The sequence below is a fragment of the Amphiura filiformis genome, chromosome 6 (genome assembly GCF_039555335.1).
Source record: "Amphiura filiformis chromosome 6, Afil_fr2py, whole genome shotgun sequence".
Taxonomy (NCBI): Eukaryota; Metazoa; Echinodermata; class Ophiuroidea; order Amphilepidida; family Amphiuridae; genus Amphiura; species Amphiura filiformis.
This window is the reverse complement of record NC_092633.1, coordinates 20,832,469-20,854,608: the sequence shown is the minus strand read 5'-3', so window position 1 is coordinate 20,854,608 and position 22,140 is coordinate 20,832,469. Positions and strand designations below refer to the sequence as shown.

The window sequence follows — 22,140 nt, the reverse complement described above, 5'->3', positions numbered from 1 at the left end:
AGGTGCCTCTAGCTCCCCGAGTAATATGCTTTGAATGAAAGTGCTGCAACAAAAAATTACATTATGCACTACCCAATTTCACAAACTATCGGAACTTAACTTAATGCTTTGTTTGCTACAGTGATTTGCTTATGACAGTTACTGCTGAAATTCGTCGTTTGCACCTGGCGAATGATAAGCTCACTGTCTCTCTTTACACGACACAATTCTCCTTGTTTAATTATCATGTCTTAATCGCATATCGGAAGTGACCTAAGTATCATATTGCTTGTGACATCTTTTCAACATACAAATAAATTATCATTTTTGATATGCCAAAGAATCAAATAATGTTTTAGGCTGGATCTTCAGGTGGGTTGCTACTAGTATCAGCACGGTGTCATGTAATTGTCAGATCGGTCCTCCTACAACACAAAATAAAATAAAGTATATAATACTTGCCACATACTGTCTATGCTCGACATAGAATACTTACAATATTGTAAATTTTTCTTATGTCCTAGAGTAACAAAAATATGTATGTTTAAAAAAGTAATCACTCATACGCATGTTCACCCAATTTTTTCTGAACTGAATCTTTTGACAAACATACTTATAAAGTATAAACATAATACTCTTAAGTTATCTTAGAACTTAAGTTATCTTAGAACTGTCCTCCAGCATGGCTGCCATTTCAATTTTTATACCGTTCAGTAGGCCAGACCTATCTTTTAACAATGGGTCTTTTTAAGAATAGGTCTTTCCAACTTTGCAAACGGCTTCTTTTTTACACAATAAATTTAGGTGGACTTAACCCCCTAAGGTTGTGCATCGCATATAGAGAAAGCCTAAGTAAAAGGGCTATTTTCTCGTATTTCATGGTCCAGTTTATCCTGGATACTGTGTCTATGATAAATCTACTCGTTAATAATAATCCGTTTCATGGTTTATATACGGTAGTTGTCAAAGCTGCAAGTTTTGCGGTTTTAGCGCCTTGTCCTTTAGATTGCAATCGCCCTTTTTAAAAAAGGAGCGAGGGTCTATATTTGACTCCGGGATTTGACTATCCGATTGGCCATTATTTATTTCAAATACTACATAAACTTACACACGACTTGGACAGAAAATGAGCAAGTTGCAGTATTGCCTTGCTCGTCAAATGCGTAACAAGTAACATCTGTGTCTCCTATGACGAACTCTGAACCCCATTCTGGATTACACGTTAAACGGGTTACATCATAATCATCGGATATGTCTTGGTAGTTCCATCGAACGAACGTTCCGTTAGAACCAGATTCCGTCGACTTGGTTATATCTGATGGACATGCTATGACTGGTGGCTCGTTATCTTTAAGCAAAAGGTATAATATTTTTAAAATAAAATACAATCAATTATCATCATCATGGACCTATGAGAATGTGTCATTACAGAAATATTTAAAGGAAGTCACCGGCAATCACAACATTATGCCTTGTATGTAAGATTAAGAAAAATAATTATCAAGCACGAATCATGTGGTGGTTTTTTAAAACAAAATTTTTTTAAATTTATTTATAACATTCGGTCGAAGCCAGTAGTGCTCAGAGGCTACTAAATTCAAGGGATGCCATGGATGACGAATTCAAGGGATGCCATGGTGACGAAAAAACCCGAATAAAAACATCCTTCTCTCAGCACGCGATATTCAAAATTGCCGGACGCCGAAATTGTCGAGTGCAAGGACGTCTCAAAAATACAGTGAAGGCTGACGACAACCATTACGTCATTGCACTTGGACAATTTCGACGCGTGAGTTTTGAATATCGCGTGTTGAGAGTCGACTGTTTTTATTCGGTTGTTTTTCGTCACCATGAGTTTGTTTTAAGGCAGCTGTGTACTCTAGACATTGTTTCTTTCGCAAAATTGAGTTTTTTTGATATGTTTGTACTTTGTTATGTTTTTTATAAATACAAGGAATGAAAATCCAGATTTGTAAACTCCATCTGCAATATTTTAAGGATTTTATTTCACTATTCCACTCGTGTTTGAAATTGAAAAGGAAAGAAAATCTTTGTTGTACCAGCAGGGTACACGCGCGCAACAACGCATCGCGTTGCGTATCGCGCAATTTGTTAACGCACAAATACGCTACGCATACGCGACGCTTATCTGCATGCGCGGCGCATCTTGTGGAAACACCACGGAAGCACAAAATCCTAGTGGTCAAATGGCTCCGTTTTAGCTGATAAAATGTGGGTTTTTTCAAGTTCTTTCCCCGATTTAAATATCAAGTTATGAATGGATTTCGCTCAAACTTCTCAGGGGCCGTGGATTTACCCGATGTTTATGTAATGTAAGGTAGAAGAATAAAAACTTCCGCATTCCCCTGCGAGATTCGATGAAAGTGCAAAATGTGACCACTTTAAACTTCAACGGCCATTATTTCAATGTTCATTTTCTCGGTAAAATGACGATTTAGGTACACGATAACTCAATAAATACAGCATCTATAGGTAAGCAAATATGATCATCGTAAAAAGCATGATCGACTCAAGAAACGGTTTTCTCATTTTTTTATATTCTGGTCTATTTCCGATTTTAGGCATCATTTTGTGCAAATAGGCGTTTGTGAATTTTAAAAAGTTCGATTTGATGCCTTATATGGTCAATATCTCAAAAATAAGGCCAATATCAAAAATTTTAAAAAACCGTTTTTGGAATGGAGCCTCAAGATTGAGCTAAAAACAAAATAAAATATTTTGGAAAGAGTGTTTTTTGTTATGATGTACCTAACAAATATTGCCAAAAACTTACTTTTTTGTGATTTTCTTCATAATTGTTGTTTTTACCCCAAATCTGTATTTATGTTAAGATTGATTGATTGATGTCTTGCCTTCATAAAAATGTATACTTTTATATGTCTTGCTCGAATAATTACAAAGTTATTGCCCTTTTACTACATGCATGTCTGAGAGTACACAGCCTCCTTAAATAAAACCACGTCATTCGTGCTTGATAATTATTTTTCTTACATACAAGGCATAGTGTTGTGATTGCCGGTGACCCTTTAATACCAGGCGTGATCTTTATTGAAAAATTAAATAAATCAAAATGCTACCATAAAGAGTAGGTCGTAATAAGAAATGAACAATTATGTAGAAAAGAAATCAATGATAAATCGTGCACATTAAGTACAAAGAACAATATTTATATTATACCTAGTTTATTAACGTATGGTGATGTAGAGCCGATGCACATTAGAGGCCCAATTTTCAAGCGTACTTCTTTGGTTGCCTCTGCAATATCTCCAATATGCACTGATTGAGTAGTAATGGTAGTGTAGATTTATCTGTCAGGTAACCGTCATCGGTATACCATTCATCATCGTAGTTATCGCTATTGCATGACGCATTTGGATATGTGCAATCTGCAAAATATCACAAGAGTTTTAGCTTGTACCATCCGAACTTTTATTTCTAGCTACATTTAAACAATTATGTATTCCGTATGAGCTGAAAATCACAACTACTGTTCACATGCAGGTTCTTTTAAGTTTCACCCAGTGCCTCTGAGAGTTTGGTTGTTTATGTTTCTTTAAGGGATCTGGAATGAGCGTTTTGAGCGTTTCGACATAAAGTTTTGTGGGACATGAGAGCACATCAGACATATCGAATTACATTCTGAATACGAAGAATGTCTTTCTGATATCAAATAATTTTCATTTTTTGAAATTCACGATATAATATGATATTTTTGATATATAACAGTCCTCAAAGTAAATTTTATAAATCTAATGATATATTCTTAAAGTGTATGTAGCTGGCAGAAAGCCGACGATCAATTGAAAATGTTGACCTTTCATATTGAAGATACGGATTTTTTCCAAAAAGCCGTTTTTATTTTTGGTGTTTTGGGGAATTGATTCATCCCACCTATATACACTTTAAGTATAAATCATCAGATTTATAAAGTTTAATTCGAGTACCGTTAAATGTCAAAATAACAATTTTAATCATTTGCCATAAAATGTTTATTACATTGCAAATTTAAAAAAAAAATTGATATCAGAAGGACATTCTTCGTATTCAGAATGCAATTCGATATGTCTAATGTGCTCTAATGTCCCACAATAAATGCTGTCCAAACGTTCATATACCCCACCCCTTAAACAGACCATGTTGTCCATTATTCTACCTTATTATCGTTAATTCCTGTGTGGTGTCCAGTTAATTTAGTGCTGTTCCAACACTATTGGGATTTGCCTGTGCTTTTTGCGAAATATAATAAATAACACAATTATTGTGTTCTTTTAGGTGATATGTGAAAACAGATTCCCAGTCTGCAGGCCTTTGTGCCTGTTCGAGTCTTCCCTTTTGCAGGGAAATATAATAAATTACTCTAAAAACTAAACTCACTTCCTGTAATCCCACAATAACAGCCATATATTCCGGTAGGTGAAGCCCAGTTTGTCATTTGTTCTTCGTCCACTGAAACCCACCATTTCAATGGCTGCTTTTCTTCATCGAACACTCTAGAATTATAACTTTTCAGCTCAATATATTGATGACATAACTGCGAAGTCTGAATCAACGCGGTCATTTCGGTGATAGTGTTGTCGTATGTAGGGGTTATATCCATATTACCTGGAACAGGACCAACCAGGCTGTGCTCATCCTCAGAATCGTGATGAAAAATTGTAAATCCTATTAAATACACAAATCAGATGAAATGCTAGTATGAAAATCGAAGAAGTATACTACTACTAGTACCAGTTCACCAATTCAAAGAATAAATGAAGACAGTACAGATGATATTTTTGTGTGTAAATAAATTGCTTATTATAAAAGTGACAAAATGCTCAATATATCTATTCAACAAAATTGTTTTCCTCATAATGATCTCACCTGTTGTCATGTTGCAAAAGACATTGAATAGAGGTAGCGGATTTCCGTCTGCTCCCAAAGGCTCTATGTCATACACGCCATCTTCGGGTTGTTGATTGGGAAATTCACGTTCTAGAGTCTGTTTCCAGGTATAACATGATATTGGATAATCTGAATGAGAACGAAAACACACATGCAACACTCGCTATTATTACACTCTTGCTGTTTATAGCAACATTTACATAAACAATATCCCTTTTCTCTTTCATGAAACTTAAGAAATGGTCTGTGTTAACTGAAAAAAATCAAGAATAGATATTAACATGGTAAACGTGAATTTGTTTCAAAATTGATTATTAAATTAATTCCTGTAAACAGTAAAAAGGATCCGCATAAATCGGTATATACTTACACAGAACATTAACAGGGAATGTACAAGACACTTGGTTATCGTGGTCGTCAATGGCAGTACATGTGACATTTGTTTGTCCTATGTGGAACTCAGAGCCCCACGCAGGATCACACGTTAAATGTGTCACTGATTCATAATCATCTGATACTTCCTTGTAACTCCAATATACAAATGCCGAGTTTGCACCAATTGCTGCAGTCTCGGTTACCTCTGCTGGACATGATAATACCGGTGGCTTATTGACTAGGAACGAAACAATAGTGCATTGTTAGTGAGTAAAATGGACCAATATAGTTGTTTTTCGTTTATATGAAATACAGGAAAATCGACGCTGCGTGTATATAGGTACCACGGTGTCACCCAATTTCTCTTTACCTTTTTTTCTCTCTATTAGACCCTGCGTTTATACGGCGTTCAAAACGTGCATAGATATTGCTAGTCTCGGTTCCAAGCTGGATTGTGCTCCTTCGTCATGAAGGAGAACAAGGCGGCTGGAACAAAGACTAACATCTTTTCTGGTCAAAAGAGGCCGAAGCACTTGAAATTTAGTGGTCTCCAGGTCTTATGTTTATGAATACAGCTGCCGGTGATTTAAAAAAAGCGCAGTGATTTTGACTAAAAACCAAGGTTAACATGCTGCTTAAAATTAATTGTATTTCAGTGCTTCCCAAATATTATGGTTACCAAAAACAAATATATTGGTAGATTAAGGACCACTTCGTCCATGTATCACGACTTTCCTTTTTCGTGGTGAAAATTAGGCGCGGCGCGTTTGCATGAACCGTCGCGACGCGTCGTGACGCCGTACACAATTTCAACGTGAACAGTGCGTATATATCGTGCGTTTGTGTCAAAAAGGCAAATCACAATCTAATTTTTATACGGCCAATCTCACACGCATTTCAATGGACAATCTGTACGTATGAACATCGCGTATGAATAAAATTAAATTTTCACACCTCACTGTTACTTTATTGTAATTTTTCTTACAAACAAAAGGTCGCATAATTAGTAAGACTTTCCTTCGTATGTTCATTATTGTTGCCTTTCTGTAATACCTTGTTAAATGGACACATATTGTGCATTTTCAACGTTGTCTCCACGTTCAATTTATACGTGCTAAATCTTCAAAACAGGCTAAATACGTGACCTCGCTTCGATACAGGAGAGTAATATTGAATCGATAGACGGTCGTACGATCACGGCGTTTGGAAATCACAACTTCTCTAATATTATTAGTATTACTATAGATCCAAAATAATAAAACAAATAGACAGGCACGTCAGCCTGTGAGCGTTACTCCAATAGCACTTTTATACGGTTACCTTGTTGTTCAGTTGGTCTAGATCCAAAGATTTACGCGTACTAATCTTTAAACCAGGAATGTTCTTTGTCTTGTCTTTTAGTTATTATAATATTTAGTATTTATGTCTTCGATAACTTTATATGAATACGTGTTTATATTTTCTTTGTATCAACTAGGTTTTTTTTATGGAGATTTAAAAAATGGATTATATAGATATGAATACTAATACGGCCAATCTCACACGCATTTCAATGGACAATCTGTACGTATGAACATCGCGTATGAATAAAATTAAATTTTCACACCTCACTGTTACTTTATTGTAATTTTTCTTACAAACAAAAAGGTCGCATAATTAGTAAGACTTTCCTTCGTATGTTCATTATCGTTGCCTTTCTGTAATACCTTGTTAAATGGACACATATTGTGCATTTTCAACGTTGTCTCCACGTTCAATTTATACGTGCTAAATCTTCAAAACAGGCTAAATACGTGACCTCGCTTCGATACAGGAGAGTAATATTGAATCGATAGACGGTCGTACGATCACGGCGTTTGGAAATCACAACTTCTCTAATATTATTAGTATTACTATAGATCCAAAATAATAAAACAAATAGACAGGCACGTCAGCCTGTGAGCGTTACTCCAATAGCACTTTTATACGGTTACCTTGTTGTTCAGTTGGTCTAGATCCAAAGATTTACGCGTACTAATCTTTAAACCAGGAATGTTCTTTGTCTTGTCTTTTAGTTATTATAATATTTAGTATTTATGTCTTCGATAACTTTATATGAATACGTGTTTATATTTTCTTTGTATCAACTAGGTTTTTTTTTTATGGAGATTTAAAAAATGGATTATATAGATATGAATACTAATGACCTGGCTCGATTTTAACTAGCTCATGATTGGCTACTACTTATAATTAGAAGATAAGAACACAGTATTTACCACTCTTGACAGTTAGTTGTAGTGAATATGCTCTAGCCGTACCACGGCTTATATGTAGTCTTGAACCCTTTCTTATGTTTAATGGAGAAATTGCGTTGTACCGGACACCTGTGATGTCATTATTATTGTGGTCCATCCAAACTACTGGCGTTGGAAAGTGAAATCCAAAGCAGTCGCCTTGCTTTACGTGAATGCGTTCTTCTAGTGGTACGTCATACGTGTTTACTTTGTAAACATCAGTGCCTGGTATATCATTAATGCCAACTATTTCCCAAATATGACCTGATGTACCAGGAATATGCCGGAATATAATGCCTTTGAAGGAGTTGGTTGAAGTCGCTACAAATCGCCATTGAGTAACAACGCCATCGTGAGGAAAACCTTTGTTGTGCACTAAAAATACATTATTGCCTGCGTCACCTGTTGACGCACGATAAGTGTCAAGATTCCACCCGAGAGTAAGGTCTGGTCCTGGAACTCGTCCACCTGTAAGAGTCATAATTTAACAATTAAGAGATTTTTAATGCATTTGCTGAATCACAATGTTGCATAATCGCCGTGTCATCACATTGACTTGGACAAGAGGGGCAAATAATAAAGGAAAGAAAACAGAAAAATACGTTAAGGGATCGGGAATGAGCGTTTTGAGCGTTTCGACAGTATTTTTGTGGGACATGAGAGCACATCAGACATATCGAATTGCATTCTGAATACGGAGAATATCTTTCTGATATCAAATAATTTTCATTTTTTGAAATTCACGATATAATACAAATCTTACGACAAATTATTAAAATTTGATATTTTTCATATTTTTGATATATACAGTCCTCGAAGTAAATTTTATAAATCTAATGATATATTCTTAAAGTGTATGTAGCTTGGAGGAAAAGCCGATGATCAACTGAAAATTTTGACCTTTCATATTGAAGATATGGATTTTTTTCCCAAAGACCTATTTTTTTTGTGTGTTTTGGGGAAAAAGTCCATATATCTTCAATACGAAAGGTCAAAATTTTCAATTGATCGTCGGCTTTTCATCCCACCTACATACATTTTTTAAAGTACATATCATCAGATTTATAAAGTTTACTTCGAGTACTGTTAAATATCGAAAATATCAATTTTAATCATTTGCCATAAAATGTGTATTACATTGCGAAATTCAAAAAATCAAAATTATTTGATATCATCAGGACATTCTTCGTATTCAGAATACAATTCGATATGTCTGATGTGCTCTATTCTTAGTCAGTAGGAATGGTCTAGTTCGTAGACACATTTCTAATTGGACAATCGAATGATTTCGGGTGCCGTCTATCAGGCCGTAGACGACCCCACGTCATCATGCGTCTTGATAATGCGTAACACGCGTGTAGAGGTGCGCGTATGTATCGCGCTGGATGCGTAGAATAGTGCGGAATACGCGAACGCGCTAGCAGTACGCGCAACAGAATACGTGAAGTTGTAAACAAGTTTCGTTCATTTTATAATGAGGGAGTTTTATGACGGTAACTTAGTTTTTGCTTTTAAAATTGTTTACAGTTATTAAAATAATATTTAACTGACTAAGAATGAGAATAAACGATAGGAATTTTTATTTTGCCTATCCTCTACCTATGATAGACGACAGGCAGGTCCAATATTTTGAGTAGTAGCCGGCATCCACTACTCAAAATCGTCTGTCGTCTATCACACGGTAGAGGATAGGCAAAATAAAAATTCCTATCGTTTATTCTCTAAATGTCCCACAATAAATATTGTCCAAACGTTAATACCCCATCCCTTAAAACCAATTCAATATCTATTACATACCTTGTATTTCTGAGGCTGCTCCATTACATTCCACAGGTCCCAATATAAAATCATCTATAGACAGATCACTCCTAATATCAATCATGAGTACAGGTAATGTATCTTTATCTGTTATATACCCACTGTCATTTAACATACCCGGAGTTACTTCATCAATGTCACAATTACAAAATGTGTCGTTATTGTAGCAAGCAGCTGTTGATTAAATAAGTATTGATTGACATTATTTCATCTTCAGTGTCGAAATAATTCCCAGGGAAAAGCGTGTTTCTCAAATAGTCCAGCCGTTTGTTCTTCGAGACTTGTTCTTTGCTGAGATATTCAGTATAGTATCTGTTACATTATCTAACTCCACAACAACACCGACACGCGTAATTTTGTTTAGAACCCTTACCAAACAGGAAGGCTAAGATACCCTTTCATAACTATTCATCTACCATTCGAACTCTAATAATACTGTATTGATAGTGGTCATTACTATTCAAGACCCTCGAATAGTAGTACGACCATTAGTGTAAGATTTTCTTGAATAGTAAGGACCACTAAACTACCCTTCCTCTTACTATTCATAGTGTTTAAGGGGTTGTTTGGAATGACAGGTGAGTCAGGGGTCAAAAACAAAATTTTTACCTTTTTTACCTCAGCACATGTGTATGTATGATCTGCCATACAAAAATTTAAAAAACAATACCTCAAAGTATCATTTTTAAATGTTTTTTGTCATAATCACGCTTTTCTACAAATTTCATCTGTTTGTACCGGGGGCGTGTCTGTTGCCAGGTAGGCCTACATGACAGCATAGACACACGTTACAACCTTGAATAATAATACAGAATTGTGACGTTATATTCTTCTTAGAACTGCCTATTATTTCAATTGTTATACTGTTCTGGTTGGTTTATTGCATATACTCTATAGAAATTATGCAATATGACGTCGAGCATGACAGAGTCATCTTCATTCAAATAAAATTCAGGTACCCGTAAGGTACCACGGAGCAATGAATACAATAAAACAGATGAAAGGTATGAATGGTTGTGGAATCGAATTGCAGACCTGTCCCTCTGTCACCTTAGAACTGCATCTCGTAGGCAATGGTAGGTAATAAACCAACCGGAACGGTATAACAATTGAAATAACAGCATGTCTTGGTCTCAATTCAAGATGTGCAATTTGGACACACCTACTCGTTGGCTGATTTATACTTCAACAGTTCCTCAAAGCGATATCAGAAAAGCCACTATCTCATTGTTCATTGGCCCGCAGTATGCATCTCGCCCCAGGGCACTCAACTTTAGAATTGATGGGTAGGGTAGATAATTGTTGTGCATACAAGCATAGCAAAGTAGGCGCATATCAGTACAAAACGTTGGGTTTTTTTATTTAAAAAAAGGGTCATTATGTACAATCAAAATGAAAAAGGGGTCATTGGGTATAATATTTTGAAAACTGAAGGTGCCTGGTCATCGGGTATAGTCGCCTTCAAAAGAGGGGCATATATTGACAGGCACATACCGTCACCTCTAAAGTTGATGCCCCCCCCGGGTGCTCGCATTATATTTTGTTCATGGCTCGGCTTTTAAAACTCCCACACATCACAATAAGGCTATTGAAAAGTGTATAGAATAGCTAATGATAGACCGGTCCCTGCGATTAGTCGCGGACCCGAGCGACAATGTAGTAAACACATCGAGTTTATAACACAAGTGACAGTAGTCGTGAATTATGGAGGGTTTCATTGAACTTCTACCAGCAAAATATGGAATAATACTAACACAAGACACCAATCGAGATGATGATACCAGCCATAATGGAAGGCTTGTATTTGACCTTCTTATGAATCCAATTTCGTGGCGAGAAGTTAAAAAGGTAATGTATATTTCAAGAAATTTGGGTTCAAAAATTCCGTATCAGCTCGTATCATCAATTCCGCAAATATGGCGTATAGAGGCACAACTTGACAATACACTGAACTATTTAAACGTAAAGGACGCACTGGATACACATAAATTTGTGTTTCCTTGCTGGCGGAATAGTTGCTAAACTCTTTTTTTCAAAAAAGTTGGACAATTTATGAATTATGATTGGCAAAATAGCGAAAGGAAATAGACTTTTCCAACCATGTAAAACTACACTGGGTTGTTGACATGGTCGACATACATTAAGGCATACGCATGTTCCTAAAGTATGAGGTAAGTACTATAATTAATTGTTTAAAGTGCTCAACATACCAGCAAAAAGTCATAGGGTCATCAGAGTACAGGGACTTTGTGAAATACTGGGTACAAAAAAAAAGTGCGTGAGCCGATATGCAACATCAAATATAAAAGCCGATTTACATAATTTCCCATGACCATTTTAATACAGAAGTGATCGTGCTCAAATATAAAACTATAGAGTTTGGTCCTTGATATGCACCATCAATTGTGTACTTGTGATCAATATTGCTAGGCAAACAATCACAGCAAACATGCCAAAATCCTCCCATTTCTCCTCCATTTACACACATATAAACCCATCCCTTAACTACCATTCAGACCAAGTGGCTTAGTATTCTTAACAAGAAGGAAAATTTTCTAAGTATATTACCCTTCAACTAACATTCCTGAATGGTCGACCCCAGGGTCAAGGACTGGAGCATGATGGGAATATATTTATAACTGCCATTTTGAATTGGTGTGAATGCAGAGATGATATGGGATTCTTGTTTTTGGATGTTTTTAGCTGCATTACAGGCATTAATTGTTGTACAAATTATTGGGATGTTGCTTGACAATTAACAATTATGTGATCCATTATAGTAGGCCTAATTGTGTGCAAACGAAAATGCTACATGCATGGATATAGGTAAGCTTAAAATATATTTAATGTAAATTTTGTATGTATAAAGTTGTTGACATGTTGGCAGTTTCTTGAAATAAGCATTGTCTAGTGCAAGGAGGAGATTATATTGAGGCATATTAAAGGAGTATTTCGTGATCCTAGCATCCTCTTTTTATGACATTTTTCAGTACATATCCACGAAAAAAGCATATTCCCAAAATTTCAGTTGATTCCGATATTGCGTTTGCGAGTTATGCATGATTATGTGTATTACACTGCTCCATAGACAATACGTTGTAATTTCGTTCTGGTGCACCAGAACGAAATTCAAATTTTACGATATCTTTGCTAAACGAATTAATCTGCAAGAAATATTTTGTACATAAACATTATGTAACCAGAGGTTTCCAGTGATATAAAAATCTCAACTTTTTTTGAGAAAAGTGGGGGGATGAGGCTGTGGATCACGAAATGCCCCTTTAATAATAATTATTACATTTACATATTGTACCTCACATAATTATGCAGCTAATATTTCCCAGTTAAAAATAGCGCTACTTGCTGAAGATTTTCATGGAGGAATGTATTGTATACGTATGAGTTACTCCATATCATACAGCCTCTGGCTGGCAATGTTTTTTTTAATTGCTTGGAATGATATATATTGTCAGAAGATTAGAACGTTGATTAAAATTTGTATCTAGGGTACTGCATCAGCACATCTGTCATGCTTGCATGATGCAGAAGGGTGGCAGTGGGGGTATGTGCCCCCTTCACCCGTACAATATCCCCCATGGCATGTATAGGTCCTTGTTTCTAAAGAAATCTGGTGTGTGGCCTCATTTGGCATTAGGAAAACCCTGATCAATACACACACACCACCCCTGCCGGTGTTATTCCAAATATGGCCACGGGGGAATAGGACTATACAAACGCTAACTTATAAAATGCACTCAATTTCGCCGATTTTGTGTGAGTAGGGGTGTGTACGTGTATGAGATGCAATTTTACCTAAGCAACTGCGGACGGTATATTTAATACACGTCAGGTATCTCACAAATGCATTATACGTTTGCAGACCTCCGAAACTGAGGAAGGTCTCCCATTGGTCCACGGTTTAAATGTGAAATGTCATGTGCGTGTCCTTGTTTGTCCGTAAACACATAAGCCCCACCACCCCTGTGTGTGTTTGCCGCCAACTGAGGACAGTGTGTATTGCTATCTAACCACGGACGTGTGTATCGTGTTTTCATCACCTAACTGTGGACTAAAATGGGGGATTTTTCACTATATGCATTTAGCGTAGCAGTTTGAACTGAGGACTGTCCTGGGTTGGAGGTAAGTCTTGTGTGTGTCTTCATCTTGTGTGTGTCCTCATTTGCCGGCAAACATGTACGCAAACCCCTATTCAGCTTACATGTATCCTATGCTACATGTAGTATAGCATTTACTGCACGGTCCTGTTATTAATGGTCGACCACTAATATTCGGTTTACTGGTCGACCACTAGTATAGCATTTGGCCTACTGGTCCACTAGTGGTCGACCGCTAATACTACTGGTCACTATTAGTATTCGGCTTACTGGTCGACCATAAGTATAGCATTCGGCTTACTGGTCCACTAGTGGTCGACCATTAGTTAGCATAATTCGCCTCATACGAAGGGTAGTCGAAGGGTATTCGAATAGGAAGGCTAATTTTTCACTACAGAATACTATATGACCGCTATAATAACTTTAGCGGTCATATGGCATTCGACCGCTATGATGACCACTATTGGCGACCGCTTTGTGAAGGCTATTTGAAGGCTAATGATTTAGGTAAGGGAACCCTTTGGAATATTCACATGATAATGTGTACTATTTGCATGTTATGGGGGCACTCACATATATTTACACGCGTCATATGCCTGCCATTACCGCTGTAAAACAAAGCCTTACTAACTGAAGCTTAGATAATCCATTTTTCACTTAAGTGTGTTTAAATCCAATTAACGTTATCTGATTCGCAGGAACTCAAAATTCGTGATTGCTCTGATACTTCGCTAGCACATGTTCTTAATGCCTGTCATTTCATTCATTCTGTATGCCATATAAGCATAATCCGTACTACTAAAATCGAATGACATTCATTACTTTTCAAATATTGCTAACCTTCTATAAGTCCACACGGACAACCCCTTGTTCCTGTTGGTGTACCCCAATTATACATGGTGTTATTAGATCTAGATATCCAAAACCTCTCCGCTCTTTGCCCTACATAACTCCCATCGCATTCCATTTGGAGTAGTTGTCGGCAATGTTCAGAACGGTCAATAACGGCTAGAACTTGTGCCAAGTCATTCTGATACACGGCAGTAAGTATGTGGCTTTCTTCGGTCAGTGTTTGGTTCAAAATAGTTTTTCCTACAATGATAACGAATAATCAACAGACTTATAAAACGTATTATTTTTGTGTCAAGCATACAAAAAGATCCTCCAATACGTGAGTGCAGGAGGGCAATACTGTATGTTATAAGTGATCTATTCTACTTTTGAAAGTAAGAAACTATATTTCTCTGTAGTGAAGTTGCAGCTTATTTTGCTCTGAGTTTGTTGTCTTGTTTGCTACTGAGTTCTATTTGAACTTGCCTTCAGTTTTTGACTTGAATTTGTTTTTAAACTACAGCATGTAGTTTTCGTTGGTTACTTTTATATTTTGTTGTCTGTTCCCGAAGAAGAGCAGTTTATCTGCTCGAAACGTCGGTTGTTTTTGTCTGTTATATGTTCATAGTGATTTTCATCACTTCCAGTGTACTTTTGTACTTTTTCCTGACACTTCTGTGGGCTCTGGAATTCGCAATTTTTGGCCATCGAACTTTGCCTGTTTTGTGCCTACTATGCACAGTGATTTTCATCACTTGTTCTAGTTGATCCTTGTTGTTTTTGCAGGTTTAGCACTTCTGTTTGCCTTAGATTTGCCTACTTCTAATGCGAATGTGCCCCCCTGCATAGTGTCTAGTCTGTATTTTACTTGTTTTCCCACATCAAGTTGGTGTATCTTGCTCTTTTTCTTTCCTATTGTTCATATCAATGTATCCTATTGCATCATTTATTGATCCTTGATGTGTTTTGTGTCCTCGTTCATTGGATTCACCAATGCCCACTTTATTTGACCAATATTTAAATGAATTGATTAATATTTCTTACCCATATCGGAGGATAAATCGCAATATACATCGATTGGTACGATCTCATTGTCATCAGGTCCTCTAGGATTAATCTGATAGATACCACTCTGTGCATCGGGATGCTGGATTTTAATCTCATGACACGTGTAAGAATCTGAAGGATATAGACATGTAGGTTACCATGGTTCCTAGCATTATCAAGACATTCGTTTTTGGGTTTTTTTTTTGTTTTGCATTTTCTTAACCGTTCGATTTTATTGTATTGGCATGATTGTGACAAACATTTACAATGATATCTTACCATTCCCACTATGAATTATTGGAGTTAAAATGATAACGTTTGCATAAGAAATAGAATTGTCTTTCTCTTCATAATGTTAGTTTTACTGTAAGATATTTTCACGTTTAAATTTGATCCGAACAGAAGAGGCAATACAAAGAAAACCGCTATTTTTAAAACAGCGCATGTCACCAATCTAAGCCACTACCTTACCGCACGCCATGTACGTACAATGTTCTGAACATCAACTATTATTTCGATCGAAATAATTAAATTCTTATTCGGTCGTGTGTTTTTTTTTCAAAAACTTTTAGGCTCTTAATTTAATTTTACTTTAATAGCTAAACATCACTTAATCATGATTATTATGATTTAAATATATTGTACTATCTTGTTTTTAGGAAGCTACAGTGTCTAAAGAAAGATTAAATTGAATACAATAAATAAATAAATAAATATTTTAACTAACGCATGTTAAAGAAAATTGAAAGAACAGAAACAACGTTACAAGCATAGTGAACATTCAAGCCGCATTCCTGAGCGTGTCCACGATTATCCTTTGCTGCACAGATGACATGAGTCGGATCAGTGGTGAAATCTGACATTAATGGTGGATCACACAGAATTTTAGCAACGTAATTGCTATCGTCAGAGAAGTCCACAAAGGGCCACCAAATCCTGGCTGTTGAGGTATCGATGTCACCAACCTTTACGACTGTATCTGCCGTGCAGGTTAAAACAGGTCTTATTATGTCTATGGAAAATAAAGAAAAAAACTGATTAAATTAATGTTAAGGGCAATAGATCCTTTTCCATCAAAAGGGTCGCATCGCAGGCAGCAAGTTGATGTGAGTTCCCATTTTCAACCTGATATCGATTAAATATGAACAGCAAAAATGGAATATTCCATTCAACTCAGCTTCGTTTCGTTGAATGGAACATTCCATTTTTCAACTCATGAAAATATTCTTACCATTGCATTCATAAACATTCATTATTTGTATACCATTCATCAAGTCACCATTGCATTCATAAACAGTCATTATTTGTATACCATTCATCAAGTCTGCATCATAGACGAATACAACACAGAAATTGGACGTCAAGATTTTCAACAAATCAGGTCAGACTTTACATTACCGGTTGAACCCAGATGGATAATATGTATCCTTTGAAGTTAATTTGCAATATCTATCCTTTGAACTTTTAAGTAAAAATTGTTGTCAGCAGTTGAAATTGGATTTTGGCATATCATTCGCCCGTTCATATTGCACTTTTTGCCAATGATCTCTGATGTTTTGATATTTTTATACCTTGTGCTTCGACGGCTGATGAAGAAGAACCAATGCATTCCAAGGATCCGAGTGTCAGGCGTACAATTTGACCACTAGCTGAAATGTCTCCAATATGAACTGATAAAATTGGTAAAGTAGACTTGTCTGCCAGATAACCTCCATCAGAATAATATCCATTGTTGACAATGTCACTATTGCACAACAATTCAGAGTTATTACAACCTAGAAAGTAATAGCAATGTACTAGTTATAATAAATTTCAGCAAATATTTTCGTTACATGAAAAAAATAATTCATTAGGTAATGGTGCATATTACAACATCATTATCACAGGATCATTTTGATTAGCAGCAAAACAATACTCACTTTGCGTTATGCCACATGAGCATCCAATGGTACCGGTTGGTCCATCCCAATTTGTCATATTTTCATAATTTGCCGACACCCACCATTTCAGAGGCTCCTTATTATCATCAAATACTCGCGAATTTGCACTTTCCACTTTTATATACTGCCTACACAATCGCGATGTTGCTGTCAAAGCTTTCATTGCCGTCAAGTTGGCATTATTATAGTTAAGAATGACGTCTTCGAATTCTGGACCGGGACCGCTGATCTCAAAAACTGATGTAGTGTGATTTAAAATCGTGTCACCTGTAAATTAAGTAAAAATAACTTTTTCAACGTATAATGCTAAGTTCTATGCCATGTACTAGTATACATTATTATGCTTGGCGTCATGGTCAAACGCGAAGAGAAAGGCTCATTGTCTTTTCAGATATCACAATCCTACACACACCAATCAATACTTGAATCTTGCCTCCCATCACCCCTTGCAGCACAAACTGGGTGTGTTACATACCCTCGTTGACAGAGCTTCCTCAATTGTTACAAAGGAGGAGGACCTTGACCATGAAATCAACAGGATCGACAAATGGACACAGCTGCCAACAAAACCAATGCCAAACGGCATGTTCGCAATAGTGACTCTGAACAACAAGTCAAGGGCTGTGTTACCATCCCATATCTGGCCAGTGTTTCGGAGAGTCTGAGGCGGGTATTGAGATCCCATTACATTGTAAGGCCTGGGTGCTTAATCTCGCCGATTAACTCTTCGGCGTGCCCGGAACCTAAGCAGCAGACCCGATGCACCTATGCTGAGATTTATAAAATACTGTTGCGATATGTACAAACGAAATGTGTGTCTGCTCGATGAAAAGCCATGTTCAGTCACCCGTTCATCGGGTTGATCGGCCCAACTCATGCATTTCTCGCAACCGGCTTATAACACTTAAGTGCGTTGATGAATGGTGGATTATATCGACTGATCCGCAAATTGCTCACGGTGAGTAAACTCAAGTAAGTACTACAATAAACATTAATATAAAGGTTTCGAGTAATGAATGACAAACCGCGCCGCAGAACAACAAGATGGCAAGATGTTGCGAATTCGATGCCCATAACTGTTCGCGAATTCGCAACCAGGGATATGGCTACACTATAATTATTAATTCGTCAGCGTGCTGCGGCTTGAAACTGTAAGCCGCAGGAGAGCCATCGAAATGCTCCGAGACGCCGCAGAGTTAATCGGCAAGATTAAGCACCGGGGCCTAACCCATGTCAAGCCCCAGAATACTATACGTTACGGGCCGAAAAGCATGCAGGAAGGGCCAGCTGAAGGGCAACACGCAAGAGGAACGAGTGTCAAATTGTTTTGACCACTTTAGGAACCTTTTTGGAAGTCCCCCTGAAATAGAGGATGCACATCCAATCCTATGATTTTAACATTAACATCAAAGTTGAGCCATTTGACCAGGATGAATAAGAAAAGGATAAGGCCTCACTTGTTGACAGAAAGAGTTGTGGTGGAGATGGTATTGTATTAGACGTCTGCAATGATGCACTCCTAAAGGGAAGAAATCAGACCAGTGGTCCATTCTTAAATCTGTTCCAATCCCCAAAATCGGGAGATCTCAGCTTGGGGCAGCTACCGAGCCTCTATAGCTCTGAGCTCTGTGCTCTAGTTGTCAAAACCCACAACAGACCGATTCTGAACAGAATAAGGCCAGAATTAGACAAGCACCTGCATATACATCAGAATGGCTTTGGGGTTGGGAGACCGACAATTGGGCACATACTTGCAATTACGATGGTTGAATGCAAGCAACCTGCCTGCAATAATCACATTTATAGACTTCAAGAAAGTCTTTGACATAATCCATCGTATCCAGATGCTGAATATTATGCAGGTCTATGGTATATCCAAACTGATTGTTGATAGTATTGGGAAAATGTACAACACCAGAGCCAAAGTTCTTTTACCTAGAAATATTTGACATCTTGGCTGGCGTTCTTCAAGGAGACACCCTAGCCCTATACCTGTTTGTAGTGGTTCTTCATTTTGCTATGAGAATGCCCATTGATGGAAAGGAAGAAGAGCTTATATTTCACTGCCTGGATGGAGAGTATAGAAAAGGACGTCAAGCAGCTTGGGGGCTTGAAGGAAGCTTATAAAAATATGGAAGTCAACTCTACCCATGCGATTTTAGCTTCGAATTTTTGTTGCGACAGTCGAGTCGATCCTTGCGAAGCGTGGACTATCTCATCAAAAAATGCAAAAGAGTTTAGATGGTTGCTATACCCGCATATTGAGAACGGTTCTAACTGTCAAGCAATACATCACACATGTTTGTATTATATGGTGATCTCTCAAATATCAGTGATAAGATCAAGGAGAGAAGAACAAGATATGCAGGACATTGCTCTAGAAGTGGAGAGCCAGTATTCAAACTAGGCGGTTGGATACCGAAGCATGGGAGAAAGAAGCATGTAAGACCGGCTCTTTATACCTACATTAATATCCTTAAGAAAGACACAGGATTGAAGATAGAAGATTTCAAGACAATGATGACGGACTGGACAGAATCATTGTGCTCGAGAAAGTCACCCGCCTTAACAACATAGCAACATGATGCAATCTGCATAGGAATTCCCACATTACCTTATTGTCACTGTCTGATTTTTTCCTAACCTAACATTCCACAAATGATATCATCTCCGTTTACATTTTGGGGATCTCCCAATCAAGAATAGTCATGACATACTTTGTTATTGTGATTACATAAGCATGATGTAAGGGGATTCCTGTCTTTCATAACATACGGTAGCTTTAAATGTAAACAAAATTAAGTTCTTAGGGTACGCACTACGCATCACAATATTTATTCAGTTAATTATTTAATTACAAATATAATATTTACCCGTTGACATGATGCAATATGCTAAGAATGGTGGTACAACTCCATTCGGTCCTGTGGGGTCTATTTCAAACAATCCGTCTTCGGGTTGTTGACCAGGAAATTCGCGCTCCAAAGATTTTTTCAATGTAAAACACGTTTGTTGACGATCTGAAATTTGACCCATAGATTTGAAAGAAGAAATTTTACTCATTTTACAAAGCTTCTTATGATACCACAAATATTTTTTTTATAGAAATGTACAATACATTGAAATCATTTTATCTGAAAATACCTGACTGACCTGATAGGCTGCCAATGACATACTATTAGTATTATACATTTGCAACGTTATTGGTGCATTTCTGTATTGGCGGGTTTCTCGGGATATTTCTAATCAGCAATTAAAAGAATGCCCCAAAATGGCAAGAACTGGTCACGCCGAACAGTTAAAAACTCCTGTAATAGTGGCTGATCATCGTATGATAGATAAAATGTTATATATTTTTAATGGCCATTAGAGTCATAACTAGCTAAATATTTCTCCGCTGAAATTCGGCGCCGCTGAAATTCTTGACCAATCAAAATAGTTTCTTGTTGCCTGGACCCAATCAAAAGGCAAGCTGAAAATTTGAAAATTAATTTCACAGATGCAAAATTCGGAATTTTGCCTCGGCAAAATTCTCAATTTCAGCCCGGCCAAATTACGAATTTTGGCGTGGAGAAATTCTGAATTTCAGCGGCGCCGAAATTAATTTCACCGCGCTGAAATTCTTGACCAATCAAAATAGTTTCTTGTTGCCTGGACCCAATCAAAAGGCAAGCTGAAAATTTGAAAATTAATTTCACAGATGCAAAATTCGGAATTTTGCCTCGGCAAAATTCTCAATTTCAGCCCGGCCAAATTACGAATTTTGGCGTGGAGAAATTCTGAATTTTACCGCGCTGAAATTGACCTGGCCATCCGAATCATAACTCACATATAATTTAATAAATTAATTTAACCGCAGTGAAATTCAGAATTTCAGCTCGGCAAAATTAATTCTCAAACTTTGAGCGTGTCTGTCTATTGGTCACAGTGTGCAATCCACTATTTTGATTGGCTGAAAATTTCAGCACGTGGATAAATTATTTCCAGCGTGGTGAAATTAATTTCGCCGCGTCAAAAATGAGCTGGTTATGACTCTAATGGCCAGGTGAATTTCGCCGCGGCCAGTGTTTTAGTTCGGCAAAATTCATTTTCAAAGTTAGAGCGTGTTGTTTTATTGGTTACAACATATCCACCAAAAAAACGTTGACAACGTAAAGAAAGCAGCAAGTTTAAAAAGCCCCCACCTCGGCTCACTTTTTGAAACTTGGTCCCATTTGTAAAAGATACTGATTTAATCTTTGTCATAATTATCAACTTAAAACATTTCCAGAAGTGTTATGTATCTTTAATGTGCCGATGCGATATTAAGTTGTTAGCATTCTGGAACGATCAGAAAGGTTAATATGTTGTTCTTGGCCAATATCCTATATATGTTTTGTTTTATAATAATTATTAAGTTCATGACCAATGATTGAATTAAACGAATAACAAGTAGGCATGTTAATGGCAATGATGCTATTGTTTAAACGTTAAAAACACCAATTTGCTGTTGATATTCAAAATGGGACCAAGTTTCAAAAAGTGAGCCGAGGTGGGGCTTTTTAAACTTGCTGCTTTCTTTTACGTTGTCAACGTTTTTTGGTGGATTTTCTTTCTTTTATGAATGTAGCCAAGCAGCTCTAAGCTTGGAAAGTAATCGGGTTACGAAGTACTCCATAAAACGAATAAAACGAAAAATAGATGCTTGAAATTATGTATCCTTGATTTATGACAGTAAATAATTTAATAAAACTTTATCAGCCGTTTATTTTGAAAACTTGCTGGTCACTGCTACTGCGTGACTGTAATGTTAATAGGGATACATATACATTTTAATATACTTTAGTTATTCAAGGCAACTAAGAAAATGTAAATATG

The 22,140-nt window shown here is 36.9% G+C and overlaps 1 protein-coding gene across 1 annotated transcript; it reads right to left on the bottom strand.

Moving 5' to 3' along the window:
- LOC140154404 (uncharacterized) lies at window positions 1-20,319 on the bottom strand. The gene is made up of 14 exons (XM_072176971.1): window positions 20,157-20,319; window positions 17,263-17,550; window positions 16,915-17,118; window positions 16,110-16,355; window positions 15,341-15,475; window positions 14,306-14,557; window positions 9,330-9,524; window positions 7,515-8,000; window positions 5,255-5,497; window positions 4,864-5,013; window positions 4,375-4,662; window positions 3,178-3,386; window positions 1,088-1,327; window positions 1-404 (listed from the first exon to the last, which is right to left on the bottom strand). Exons 1-12 carry the CDS (start codon window positions 20,317-20,319, stop codon window positions 3,232-3,234), a joined length of 2,805 nt encoding a protein of 934 aa, XP_072033072.1. The 3' UTR covers window positions 1-404; window positions 1,088-1,327; window positions 3,178-3,231.
- Window positions 20,320-22,140: the final 1,821 nt, after the last annotated feature.

Bases quoted from the DNA above. Each gene is read 5' to 3' on its own strand.
- LOC140154404 (XM_072176971.1), bottom strand. From the start codon at position 20,319: ATGGGTCAAATTTCAGATCGTCAACAAACGTGTTTTACATTGAAAAAA. The intron at 17,551-20,156 runs GTAAATATTATA...CTTAATTTACAG, and splicing joins ATATTGCATCATGTCAACGG to GTGACACGATTTTAAATCAC. The intron at 14,558-15,340 runs GTAAGAAATATT...TTATCATTGTAG, and splicing joins CGATTTATCCTCCGATATGG to GAAAAACTATTTTGAACCAA.